Below are 14,664 nucleotides of genomic sequence, written 5' to 3'. Positions count from 1 at the left end.
TTGAGAAATTCAAAGCGAGGTTTGTGGCTAGAGGGTTCTCCCAGGTAGAGGGAGTTGATTATGAGGAGACCTTCGCTCCCGTGGCTCGATATACTTCGATCTGCTCCATTATATCGATAGCAGCAGAGATGGGTTGGAAGATCCACCAGATGGATGTGAAGGCCGCATTTCTCAATGGCTTCATACAGGAGGAGGTGTACATTGAGCAGCCACAGGGCTTTGAGGTGCATGGGAAGGAGTCCCATGTGTGCAGACTGAAGAAGGCCCTTTATGGCCTGAAGCAAGCTCCCAGAGCTTGGTACTCCAGGATAGATACATACTTGCAGGGGATGGGTTTCACAAAGAGTGAGGCAGATCCGAACCTTTACTTTATTGTGATTGGTGAGGAGCCTCTCATTCTGGTGCTGTATGTGGATGACTTGATCATTACAGGTGCAGAGAGACTCATAGAGCACTGCAAGAGAGATCTTGCGGCGGAGTTTGAGATGAAGGACATCGGTTTGATGCATTACTTTTTGGGTTTGGAGGTGTGGCAGGAGGAGGGGCATTTCTTCCTGGGGCAGGGGAAGTATATTGTGGACATCCTTAGCAGATTCCACATGGAGGATTGTAGACCCATGTCGACACCGATGATCACCAACTGGAAGAAGCTTCATGCTTCGGATTCCGAGTTGGTGGATCCCACATTGTACAGGCAGCTGATTGGTTCCTTGATTTATTTGGTCAACACTAGACCAGATATCTGTTTTGCAGTCAACAAGATGAGTCAGTTTATGTGTGAGCCTAGGAAGGTTCACTGGGTGGCTGCAAAACACATTTTGCGGTACTTGCAGGGGACAGTGGATTATGGTCTGGACTACAGGCAGGGAGATGGAGTGAGATTGGCAGGATACACTGATTCTGATTGGGCAGGTTGTGCTTCTGATAGGAAGAGCACTTCAGGGTGTTGTTTTGGGTTGGGTTTAGCAGTAGTGTCATGGTTCAGCCGGAAGCAGCAGTCAGTAGCACTGAGTTCAGCGGAAGCAGAGTATATGGCAGCAAGTCTAGCTAGTTGTGAGGCTATCTGGCTTCGCAAGATGTTGTTTGGCTTATTTGGTCAGCTGTTGAGACCTTCAGTGATTTACTGTGATAATCAGAGTTGCATTAAACTCACGGAGAATCCAATATTTCATGACAGGTCAAAGCATATCGGGATCAGATATCATTTCATCAGAGACTATGTTCAGAAGGGAGCTGTGAAGCATGAGTATATTTCCATTGATGAGCAGGTTGCAGATATCCTTACCAAAGCCTTACCACGGGGCAAGCATGTCTACTTCTGGGACAAGATGGGTGTGGTGAGGAACACCTTCCTCGGTAAGAGGGAGTGTTGAAATTTGGTACCGGAGGACAGGTGGTTCCCTTAGGCTTTGATCTTTGGCCTAGGGAAAAGTGTCCAAAAGAATTTAATTTTTCTCCTAAAGTGACTTTATAATTTTATAAAGTTAAATCTAATTTAAAAGTGACTTTAAGTGATAAAGTTACTAAGTCTAATTTTAAAGTAAATGAAAAATTAGAAAGGAAAAGTGACTTTGGAAATAAATGACTAAGTGGGTCTTTATTAAAGTGGGGTGAACTAAAAAATAGAAAGTGAGATTTAAATGAGCATTTAATCTCAGCCATTGATCTAAATCTATTTCAGCCATTGGATTTAGAGATCACCCAAAAGTCACTTGGATTACCCAAAAGTCACTTGGAGTTATATTAAAGGAGGAAAAGGTCATTCATTCTTTCATGAGCAGATTGGGAGAAGGAGAGCAAGAGAGCAAGAGAGATTTCTGAGCAGGGAGGAGAAGGAGACAGCAGCTTGGCACACATTCCAAGGCAGCAGTTGAGCAGATTTGTACAGTTGATTCAGCACATAGTGAAAGGCAGATTTTTGCACAAAAATTGAGGAGCAGTTTGCTGATTTTTCTGCACACAAAACGGAGGTCGTACAGCATTTATTGCTGTCCTGTTTGCTGTAATTTCGAGATTGCTGTGAGGCACGGGAAAGGAGATAAGTTGTAAATTTGCTTGCTGATTTTTTGCTGAATAATTCTCACTGTAAAAAGACAATTTTCAGAAATAAAGAAGAGCTCTCAAACTGGTTTTCCCCAAGAGTTGTAGGGGGTTTTTCCAGGGTCAAGTTGACCAAAAATATCAGTGTTTTAATGTGTTTTAATGGCTGTATTTAATTGCTGATTTTTAATTCTGCAATTTCCAGCATTCTGAAAAATTTCCAGAATTTGTGTTTTCAGCAATATTTATTTTTTTCAGTCTGTTAAATGTATGGTTATGGGAATGGGCATTTAAATACATGGGAGAAATAAGGAGAAACTGAAAACCGGGGTGGGAAAATAGAAATTTCTACAATTTATGCAAAAATATGCATGTTTTCATGTCTTCTGCAGCTAATTTGGTATTTGGGATGTTTGTTTTGAGTATGCATATATATATATATATATATATATATATATATATATATATATGGCAGACGCTTCTGCAAACGCTTCGCTTCCTAGATTTTTGGAAAATGACGCTTCCGCGTCCCCGCTTCGTGCAACATTGCCCTTGAGCTCTCCTTAGTTGAGTATTTTGTTGGTGATTTCTTTAGAGAAGCTTCTCTTGAGGGATTGTTACAACAAAACCTAGTTGGTCTTGTGAAAAGCCTCGCTAAGCAGATCCAAACCACGTGGAAACAAGAGATCGAGGCCTCAACGAGGATCTATCTAGTTTTGTCATTTTACTTTGCATTTCAAACAATTGTCTAGATTAGATTCAATCTTTCAATAATTAGATTTGTCTTTGCAATAGTTAATGTACCTCCAGCATTGTTGGTTGACAAATCAGTCCCAAAAATCAGCAAATTCGTGGGTTATGTCAACTAGGAAATTAACCCCTCTTTTTAGCTGTGATTGGTGCTCGTATCGTGGGATTTGGTCTCCTTTATTTGCTGCTGAAAGGGGTTATTTGCCCCTCTAATGTGGCAGCCCACTCAACCTTTTTATGTGGTCTTTAACTGGACTTCAATTGCCATGTCACTTGACTTGGAAATGATTTTTAACATGTCCCCACTTATTAATTTTTTGCAATTTTCCTGCCTTTTTATCCTCACCTTTGGAAAAAGTGGGATTTCATGGGTGAAAAATTATTTTTTGACTTCCAGAGTGGGTACTAGGAGAATGTTCGTGCTATGAGCAAGAGTTTTGAGCACCCACATGCCACCAACATTTTCTTAAGGCCACTTATTTACATCATTACTGAACAATTTACTTAAAAATCCCATCTTATATAATCTTTAATTATAAAAAAAAATCTTAGGCTTAGTCAAATTTTGTAAGACTTTGGATATGACCGAGTATGGTAATATACATCAACCCCAGACATTAGGACACATTCAAGGCCCAATTATTAAGCCACACTCCAGCTTTGGAGGTATATGAGTGAAGAAACTCAACTAGTTATTTGTTGCTGAAAAGCTAAAATAATTAGTCAAGTGAAAAAAACACTCTAGAGTGGACTCACTTAGTAACTATGTCTCAAATGGCCTAAATCTTTTACATACGTTCATCATGCTAGCGCATTTATTACAATTCCCTTGTGGGGGTACAAAAATTGAGAGGAGAAAATAGATGAGGTGATAGAAGGGGCAGACATGCCCTGCTGGACTTTTGATCTTCAAAAAATTTGATAAGTGCCTCATCCATTGGGCAATGGGTTTTCATTCCCTGCCATGTGCAGATGAGCAGGTAGCAGGTCTAATATTCCTTGATGGTTGTCTAATATTTGAGTTTAGCCATTGTTTTATGTGTTAAAGTACTGTCCACTTAGAGGTCTACTGGTATTGTAATGTAAAAGTGTGTCATGTTCGAAACTTCAATGTTTGTTGGATTTTATGTGGCTAAAAGTTCAATTTTATAGAAGTGTGCATGGAGCTTAATTTCAGTATCTATCTTAGACATTAGTTTTTTTTGATGTATTTGAGAAATTGCTTTAGGACACCTGGACTCTAAAAAGTTCCGATGGACTAGTTGTCTGTATAAAGCTTCTTATAAGGGTGACTTTTAGAGCGAACGGGCTCTTGAGCTTGTGTCAGATGTCACTATGTTGCTCTTAAGGCTGATTACATGGATAGATGTGTATGGTCATCACCTTAGAATGGGTGCTAGTAGCAGCTTGTGATGCTTTGGTGAACTTTGGACATATTTGTTGAAATATATTCTTACACTCTGTATTTCGGGAGGGACTGCTCAAGTTTTTTTTTTTTTTGAATTTTTAAATGGCACACTGACCTTCGCAGATGCTAAGAAAAGCAGGGAAAAGTGAAGTAAGTGATAGTTGGAGAAAGTGGCTGTTGAATATTGCCTGTCAGCATAGAAATAAGAGCACGGAAAGTGGGATGGAATTGCCTGGAGGGCCCTATGAGATGTTTTAGGTCAGTATTAATTAAGTTAAAAGAGAATTTGGTTCAAATCACACCTACTCTGGTCTGCACATGTGGAGAGCCATTTCTCTATTATTGTGCATTATTATTCATCTCAAGCAAAAATTTCTCATTGCCAAGTTATTATAAATTAGCAGAAGGTATGACTGCTCATTAATACCGAGGTTAAGGGACATTTTGAAGGAACTAGGAGACATCCAGATATAGAAGTGAGAGAGCTCGCTTAACATGCATTGACCTAAATTTTCCTAAGCTGCAAGGACCAGCTTCTCAGGATATACAAAATGATAAAAGCATATTTTGAATATAAATCATGTTCTATGTCCAAAGCAAAAGGATTTGTGTTTAGGCATTCATTCTGATTACATGACTTTCTAAGATATTGTAAGGTAAATGTCACATCCCATTGTTTGCTATCATTTACTAATTCGATATAACTTATAAGCTCTCTTGATTTTCAGTTTGACATGAAAGTCACCTATACGTGATTTTTCCTTTGGCATACCATATATTGTTTGTTTCAACTCTCAACTTTCCATTAATACTAATGGTTAAGGACGTGTTTCCTCCATGAGGTCACAGGTTTTAAATTTTTAATCTGGAGGAGGGTTTCTTTCGTGGAGGTCATAGGCTCATATCGGGTGGGGGTAGGTAATGTACACCTCTGCAGACTAAGCAGTCAAATTGCTGGGTGGAGGGGTTTCCTTGTCCCCAAAACAAAGGGGTCTCATACATCAATTAAGTATCTGGCTAGGCCATGACCTTAAAGATAAATTTTTACTATTACAGATTTATTGCTATTATAGATTATTACTATCATATTTTCTGCTGTGGAGATAGTATAGTTAGTCATTTTATGGTATATTTTTTAAGAAGAAAATCAGTTGATGCTTCTGATTAGATTTTTATTTTATTTCAATATATATTATCATTTATGTGTGACTTGGTGTTTGAAAGGAATATTTTTTTTATAGATTGTTGATTGTTTATGCAGTTCTATCTGACTGGAAGATTGCATTTTTCAACATTTTAAATTGTTCATGCTGACGATTTTGCAGCTTTTGATGGAAGGTTTACTTCCATTAGTTAAGGAGAAGGAAAAGCTAATGAAGGAGTATGAAGTACTGAAGAATAAATGTGAGCATGAGAATGCAGAACGTTCAGAAATGCTGGGGCTTTTCCAGCAAGATATTGATAAGCTTTTCAGCTTTTCCTCCAAGATCAAAGAGTAAGTTTACTTGCTTTAAAGTTTTAAAATAGAAATTGACCTGCAGCCAAAATTTGTTTTGACTGGTCTGTGGCTTTTCATTATTTCCCTGTTACCTTATGGTGGTTTGGACTCCAGATATATTGATTCCAGAAAGGATGAAAGGCTGAATGAACTACAGGAAAAGCTGTCACTTTGTGAATCTCAACAGCATCAGTGTGAGAAGAGAAAAACAGAAATTTCATCTGAACTGAATAGAAGCCAAGAGTTATTGCGGAGCCAGGACCAAGTGAAAAGAAATATAGATGACAATATAAATTATCGGAAAACTAAAGCAGAAGTTGATGAACTCGCTCAAGAATTAGAGGCTCTGGAAGATACAATTGTCAGTATTGGTGAACTATCTGCAATGGAAACAGAATTAAAGAAATGTTTGCAGGAGAAAGAGAAACTTCTTTCCGATGTAAGTACAAAATAAAAATTGTAAATAGGTCTCATTTGCTTTCAATCAGTTTCTGCTTTCATTTCTGTGTGAATATCCTGGGGTGAGTACTTTGGCGTTGCAGTTTGCCATCTTCAAGCAAACTTATGTTATGGACATTAGGCAATGATATATTTTGTTATGACCACCAGCCATGATAGTGAGATTTTGACATGCTTAACAACCCTAGACAGATTTTACGTCATGCCTGTTTATATTGTAAATTAGGAAGTAAAACGAACCAAAATTATGACATGGACATGCTAACATTTCCAGTCAACAGTAGTCCATGGTATCCTTGAATTGACCACATTAGTACATTCTATAAAAGTTTGCTATATCGGCATTACTTACACTCTTATAATTAACAGGATTGTCTGACTTCAAGAAAATTTGAGATTATAGATATCCCTTTGGAATAAACAAGACGGATGCCTCTAGTACAATATTCTCCAATTCTGAATAAGCTTGATGGCCTTTTTTTGTTTGTAAATGTAGGCCTGGGGCCGCGTCTAGAATGATCCTTTAACATGAAAGAAATTGGCTGGGAAATAAATTGATTGGATTATTATTTCAATTGCATGCTTTAATGGGATATCTATATGATATCGTAACTTACAGCTCTTCCATGAATGTTTAACATGCCCCTTAAACAGTGTTGCGGGGGAGCGCCCCCCCCCCCCCTTCGAACCCGCTCCCGAAGCGCGCTCCGGGCGGGAGCGGCTCGGGAGCGCGCTCCCAAAATCGCTCCCGTAAAAAAATTTACGCTCCCTGGTCTGTTAGGGAGCGACTCAGGGAGCGATCGCTCCCGCGCTCCCGGAGCGTTTTTTAATGCCCGGGAGCGATCGCTCCCTGATCGCTCCCGGGCATTAAAAAACGCTCCGGGAGCGAATCGGGCCGGGCCGGGAGCGGTTCGGCGGAAAAAAAATCCGCCGGACCCGAAAATAATAAAAATTTTTGAATTTTTTTTTTGTTTTATAAGGCCAATGGGCCAAAAAAACTTTCATTATCACTTCATTGAGCAATTTGGAGTTGGAGCTAGAGCATTGGAGCGAAGAGCAAGTGCTGAGGAGCGAGGAGCAAGCCTGCAGAGGTAAGTAACTTAGTAATCTAGTTAGTTTAGCTGGTTAGGTAGTTAATTTAGTTGATTTAATTTAGTTGTTTGAGTTTAACTGTTTAAAAATCATGTATTTAAATTAAATTAATAAATTAAATGAATTAATCCCAATAAACTAAATTAATTTGCAGATTCAAGACTCAAAACCCTACAAACATCAAACACCATGGACCTGGGGATATTTATTGGCATTTTCCTCTTCCTGGTCCCTTTTATGGTTATTATGGTGGTGGAGAGTAGGAAACGGAGGGGGCCTCAAACTGAAGAGGTGGATGAAGAAGCCGGAGGAAGTCAAATGGGTGAAAACCCCAGTGAGGAGGAGGTGGAGGAGGGTGAACATGACCCTCAAAAAACTAAACAAGACCAAACTCCATTGTGGAAATATGTTCACAGGGCTGAAACAGGGAGAGGGGGTGGAACCACTAAATTTCATTGCCCCCATTGCAACACTGATTACACAGGCTCATACACCCGTGCTAGAAGACACCTCTGCGGGAAAAGGCCATGGGATGGAGAGAAACAAATAGGAATCAAAACTTGTGCAGCGGTGTCAACAGCCGATAGAGCCAAATACATAAAGGAAGAGGAGGACGCCCAATACAGAACAAAAAGATCAAGGGGTTTCTTTGAACCAAGCTCACAATCACAAAGAACTCCTTCAGCATCCTCCCAAGGCAGTGGATATGGACATGGAGGCACAGGGTCATCATCTTTAAGGCGTAGAACCATATCAGATTTCCTTGATGAGGGGTGTAGGAATGATGTGGATTCAAAAGTTTACAGGTTCCTCTATGCATGTGGGATACCATTCAATGTTCTATGCTCACCTTATTGGCACGAAATGGTTTCTGCCATAAATGATGCCCCTAAAGGATACAAGAGCCTTGGGTATGACAAGGCAAGAACTGTTGGCCTTGATCATGAAAAAGCAAAAATATCACATTCTTTGAATAAAATGACAAGTTCTTGGACTGACAATGGGGTGTCCATTGTATCTGATGGATGGACAAATGTAAAAGGCAAGCCATTGATAAGTGTTCTTGCTGTGTCTGTTAGTGGTCCCATCTTTCTAGCTGCACATGATTACTCAGACAAGTTCAAGACCGCTATCAACATTGTAGAAGCATTATTTGAAACAATTGAGCGTATTGGCCCATACAATGTCATCCAAGTCATCACTGATAATGCTCCTAATTGTAAGGCAGCGGGAGCAATTATTGAGGATAAATACCAGAACATATTTTGGTCTGGATGTTTGGTTCACACATTGAACCTTCTGTTGCATGATATTGTCAAAAACAAAAATGAACAATACCAATGGATTGGTGATTTGTACAAGAAAGGAAAACAAATGATAAAATTTATTACAAATCATAGCAATACCCATGGCCTTTTCCGCAGTCACTCGAGATTGGAGTTGCTGAAGATTGCGAGGACTAGATTTGGTAGCTATTACCTCACCTTCAGGTGCCTTTTGAAGGTAAGAGAGGCATTAGCTAGCATGGTATCAAGTCCACATTGGCAGGTGTTAAAGGAAAGGGCTACAAATGTAGCTGACATGGCAGGTTTTGAAACGGTGGAGGAGGCCGCTCTTGATGGGCAGTTTTGGACAACTGTGAGGCAGGTATTGGATTTCACCAAGCCAATTTATCACATGATTCGGTTTGCAGATACAGACAAACCAGTGATTGGCGAGGTGTATGAGCAAATGGATACCATGTTGGGGGAAATAAAAGACATTGTTCATAATAAAGATCCCAACTTGTACAAACTGATTCATGATTGTGTGTGTGAACGGTGGAATAGGCTTAACCTTCCACTACATTGCTTGGCGTATATCCCTACGCCAAAATACTACTCTACATCTTGGTTGGGCCAACCTGCAGCAGGGGGTGGGGTTAGGACCAAACCCCATTTAGATCAAGAGGTTACTAAAGGATATCTGGAAGCATTAGAAAAGTTGGTGTCTGACAGGGAGGAATGTGCAGCTGTGCGCCTTGAAATAGGCAGATACTTCAGTGGCACTGGTTTGTATGGTAACTTCCATGCAATGGACGACAAAGATAAATTTGATTCTCTCACATGGTGGGAAACATATGGCGGCCACGGACTTTTGCCAAAATTGGCAAAAAAAGTTCTTTCACAGGTTGTAAATTCTTCTTCTGCAGAGAGGTGTTGGAGCACCTACAGTTATATACATAATGTGAAAAGAAACAGACTCAACGAAAACCGAGCAGAAAGCTTGGTTTATGTGCACTACAACTTGAGGTTGTTGAGCCATTACTGTGGTCGGGCTAATGAAGATCCCACATATAAAATTTGGGACAATCACCCTGAGGACGACAATTTGGAGGATGGCATTGTACATATTGAAGAACTAGAAGAGGAGCTTGTAAGGGATGAAAATGAAGCAACTGCAGCAGCCATGCCACCTCCACCTCCACCATCCAGTAGCAGTGCTCGGGGCCCGAGTCTTGTTCCATTGCTGTCGCCACCTCCATCGACACCCTCGCGTGGAGGCTCTAGTTCTGGTCGTCGGTCTATGCGGGAGACTCCTAGAAGACCACCATGACCTACTTATACTCCTGGAGACTCTCGTGGCAAGGGCCACTTGTAGATTTACAGTTTACTTGTCTTTTTTAGTTTCTATTAGACTTTAGTTTTCATAACTGTTGAGTTTTGAGTCCTTGACTCTTGACTCTTGACTCTTTCATATCATTATGACATTATGATATTTTTTGTAAACATTATATCACTGTGACAATGAAAATTTGAAGTTTGAAGTTGGGCCTTGGCAATTATAACTCATTGGTAATGATTGTGAATTATGAATATGATGCTTTGTGAAAGACTAAAGCTGTTTCATTTCATCTCATTATTCATGTTTCATTTTATAAATTTTTAACATTTCATATCATGTTAACAGTTAGAAGTTAGGACTTAGAAATATCTTCGATATTACTTCTTGTAATGGTTAAACTTGGCTTACAAGTACAACTTTGGTGATCAATGATGATAAATGTTATTGAATTTTCAATTTTGAAAGCTTGAAGTTGAAACTTTAATATTGAATTTGATGAATCATGATTTATAAGACTCAATATGTTGTAGTTGTAATATGTATTTTACTAACTTGTGGACATGGTTGATGACGATTATAATTTCTAGATGATTGATGTGATATGGTTCAATGATCAATTTATGTTTTTTTTATGTTTTTTATGTCTATTTCATCATTCTACATGTTTTTGTTGACATATATGTATCAAAAATTAAAAAATATAAAAAATATATATATTTTTAAAAAATCGCTCCCGGATTCGCTCCCAAACCTGGAGCTTCTGAAAATGGTCGCTCCTGCTCCCGCTTCCGCTCCCGCTCCCGCTCCCGCTCCCGCTCCCCGCCGCTCCCGCTCCCGCTTCCGCTCCCGCTCCCGCTCCCGCTCCCGCTCCCGCTCCCAAGTAACATTGCCCTTAAACAAAATATGTAACACGGTGCAGACTAGCCATTTTATTAAAATTGGCAACTAGGACCAAACTCCATGTGGGTCATCTTATTTATGGCAGCTGATATTTTTCTTGGATCCCTCTCATCGAGAGGTGTAGGATTGCTCTAAAGATCATCTGATTTTGATAAGTATTCATGGAGTTATGAATTTATTTGCGTTATAAGACAATTCGTCAAGGTCGGCCAGCGACCAAATAAACCCCACATGTGCTCAACGTTTTAGTATAAATAGAGGTGGCCTTCAAGTCATTTCAACACACTTGGGATCTCTTCCTCTCTCTACTTGTCTTAGGGTTTTAGTAGGAGGAGAGATCCTAATAAATAACGTTGCCTTAATCCAGAGGGCAGAAAGCCGGAAAAGCCGGAAAAGCCGGAAAAGCTGTAACTGCTGGAAAAGATGGAACTGCCAGAAAAGCCGGAAACGCTGGAATTGCTAGAAAGTCGGAACTGTCGGAACTGCCAGAACAATGGGAACAACCGGAACTGCTAAAAAAGCCGGAATTGCGGGAAATGCCAGAACTTCCAGAAAAGCTAGAAAAGCCAGAACTGCTGGGAAAGTCGGAACTGCTGGAAAAGACGGAAAAGCCGGAGATGCCGGAACTGTGAGAAACACCGGAAAAGCTGGAAAAGCCGGAACTGCAGGAACTGTGGGGAACAACCGAAACTGCCAGAATTGCCGAGAACTGCTGAAACAGCCGGAGCATCTGTCTCCGAAGGAAAGCAGCTTGCAAGGGACAACTAACTAACATTGGGACAGTTGTATGGTACTTAGCAGCAAATACACCAAGCATGTAATGTTCCAGCTAGCCTGCAAGGGACAACTAGCATGCAACAACAAGCATGCAACAACAAGCATGCTAAGAAAAACAAGCATGCTAGGGACAACAAGCAAGCAAGAGACAACAAGCAATCAAGGTGCAGCGAACACATAGGTCAAGATGGCAACATGGTGCAGCAATGGCACATAATGCAGTATAGTGATGGATACAGTCATGATTAATGAAGCGTGATGAGATGCAGCATAGTGATGATGGGTGCAACATGGTGTAGCACGGTGAGGTGCAACATGATGATGAAATGCAACACAACGATAAGTGAAGGAGTCACCTTGGAGAATTAGTTGAAGCAACATGTCTACAACTGATCTCATGTATCATCTTTATAGAGATGATCTATGCTCTTATCTAGATAAGTCAAAGTGTTGACTTTTGTTGTAAATGTACTATCTCTCTCTCTCTCTGTGCTGAAGTATTGAAGAACATATAAGAAGAATTGATTAAGGGTTTCCCCACATTGGGGTTTGTCCTTGGCTATCGCCACATCTTGTGTCCTCTTGTCTTGGCTTGTCTTCTGCAATTTATGTTTATTTTCTATTTGCAATTTACTTTAATGCTGAAGTGATTGCTAATCTGGAAAAGATATGGAGCTAACTGTGAAAATTGAAATAAATTGCTCTAAGCATAGAACATACCTAAAATTAACATGGTATTAGAGCTGAGGTGAAGACAATGCCCAAGCAAGAGTGAAAGAGCAATCACCGAAGACAGTTGGGAAAGGACAAAAGGATCAGTGGATTCCTCATCCCTCTTCAAATTCACCGAGGGTGAAGTCCAAGCTGAGAATATTATCAGAATGGCGCAACGGAAGTTTCTGATGGCCTACCTAAAGATCACTTCATTGGGAAGTCCAAATCTATGGGTGGAAGGAAAGGCAGATGCCTTGGTTGCAATAAGTTTGGCCATTATGAGAAGGAGTGTCCGAATGGTAGGGACACATCACTTGATGATGATAACAATCATTCCAGGGACATCTTCAATGATCAAAGGAATGACAGGTAATGCAGGTCATTAAGGAAATGGCTTACTCTTCATAGAAAGCAAGGAACCCCAGGTATGAAGAATCAAATGTTGTTTCTGATAAGATAAAGAAGCATTATCTTGTATTGGCCCTCTCTTTCAGATTCTTTGGGAATATAGCTTATAGATTGTAGTGCTTCAATGCACTTCATCGGATAGATGGGTGCACTCTCTAATTTGGTAGAGATGGAAACAATCGTGGGATTATACTTGGAGCCGATGCCACCTATCCCGGAAAGGGTGTAGGGAATGTTAAATTGCAATTGAATAAGGGTAACTCGGTTCATTTATAGAATCTCTTTTATGTACCTGATCGCAAGAAGAACCTAGTGTCCATCTCGGAAATGGAAGTCAAAGGTTTTAGGGTGGCATTCATTGATGGAAAGATATGTGTTAAAAAATATAATTTTCAAAGATGCTTTTTCTCATGGGTTCAGGGTTGGCAATTTGTATCAAGTTGCAGGATGGTCCGTTGGGGATCATGTCAATTGACATATCACATCTATAACACCGGAGGTCTACCTATGGGGCCCTACCTGATGTGAGTCAAATGGTGATAGGGATTTTTGAATTCAAGTAGAGCATGAAGGTACATGTCTGAGATGTACAGAAGGAAAATCTTATAAGGGGACCATTCCCCTTATTCAGCAGGTCCACAGGTTTGGAACAACCCGAGGAGTTCGAGATTCATGATCGAGAATCTCATGGATACAAGTGGAAGAAAGCCCTCTATGGCTTGAAGCAAAACACCCCGAGCGTAGTATGAGAGGATTGATAGCTGTCTGATGAAGCTGAAATTCACTAGGAGTGAAACCGATTCAAACCATTACCCGAAGGTTGTGGATGATAAGACCTCTCATACGAGCACCTTATGAGGACGACCTATTTCTGACAGGTGTAGACCCTCTCATTTGCAGAAGTAAGAGGGAGTTGGATTTCGAATGTGGAATGATAAACAACAAGCCTGTGACTACCTTATGGATCTTAACTTTCAGAGGTTATATGGTATTGATGTCGGATCAGATTTGGGAAATGCCTCTGAGTTTCATAAACTCATTCCCATTGATGTTCTTCGTGAACTTCCGTCGGGACATATGTTTTGCAGTTAGAATGGTGAGCTCATATTTGGTTGAGCCTCACTGGATTGGTGCCAAGAATCTTCTGAGATATTTTCGGGGCACAATCTCTCATGGATTGAGATACACTGCCGAAAATATGAAATTGCATTATTATTCGAATGCTGATTGGGCAGGCAGTGTGGAGGATCACTAGAGCACTTCTCAGTGTTGGTTCTCTTTGGATTTTGCTTCGATATTGTGGATGAGCAGGAAGTAGAAGTCGGTTGCTATAAGCACAGCCGAGACCGAATACATAACTACGAGTATGATCTCGTGTGAAGCTGCATGGTTGCAGAAGCCCTTAAGTGAGCTGTTTGTACACATGATGAAAACCAATGGGATTCTCTGTGACAAGTAGAGGGGGGGATTCGATTATTGTGGAATCTCGTATTCGATGATTGCTCCAGCAGATAGACATCAGATATTGCCTTATCTGCGATATGGTAAGTCGATGGGCGAGGAGGCTCCATCGCATTGAGACTGATGTATAGGTCACAGACATTTTGTCAAAGCCCCTGGGAAAGGTCAAATCTGTGACTTTCTCGAACGACTTGGAGTCGTTGAGATACCTTCTTATAAGGGTCCTACATGTTGCATGCATTGAGCTCTGGGAGCTCTGGGGGGCTTGGGGTACTTACTGGAGCAACATACGACCACATGGCGACTCACCCTCCCCTGGTGGTGCGCTATGAACAGGATGATTAGTTCTTCTGTGGGCCAGGATGATTAGTTCTCTCGTGGCAACTGTGGAACAAGATGATTAGTTCTCCTGTGGGCCAGGATGATTAGTTCTCCTGTGGCAACTGTGGAACAAGATGATTAGTTCTCCTGTGGGCCGGGATGATTAGTTCTCCTGTGGCAACTGTGGAACAGGATGATTAGTTCTCCTGTGGGCTAGGATGATTTGTTCTCC

The 14,664-nt window shown here is 40.7% G+C and overlaps 1 protein-coding gene across 3 annotated transcripts in view; it reads left to right on the top strand.

Moving 5' to 3' along the window:
- Positions 1-14,664, top strand: part of RAD50 (DNA repair-recombination protein (RAD50)) — a 446,299-nt gene that overhangs the window by 275,844 nt on the left and 155,791 nt on the right. For all 3 annotated transcript variants that reach the window (XM_089428359.1, XM_089428350.1, XM_089428366.1), the window contains exons 19-20: positions 5,524-5,693; positions 5,811-6,135. In XM_089428359.1, the coding sequence (XP_089284485.1) occupies positions 5,524-5,693; positions 5,811-6,135 (495 nt within the window). The remainder of the gene's footprint in view (positions 1-5,523; positions 5,694-5,810; positions 6,136-14,664) is intronic.

This window comes from Pinus tabuliformis, chromosome 6, assembly GCF_031772625.1.
Source record: "Pinus tabuliformis cultivar Carrire ecotype Pingquan chromosome 6, CPIR1, whole genome shotgun sequence".
Lineage (NCBI taxonomy): Eukaryota > Viridiplantae > Streptophyta > Pinopsida > Pinales > Pinaceae > Pinus > Pinus tabuliformis.
This window is presented reverse-complemented; position numbering and strand designations above follow the sequence as displayed.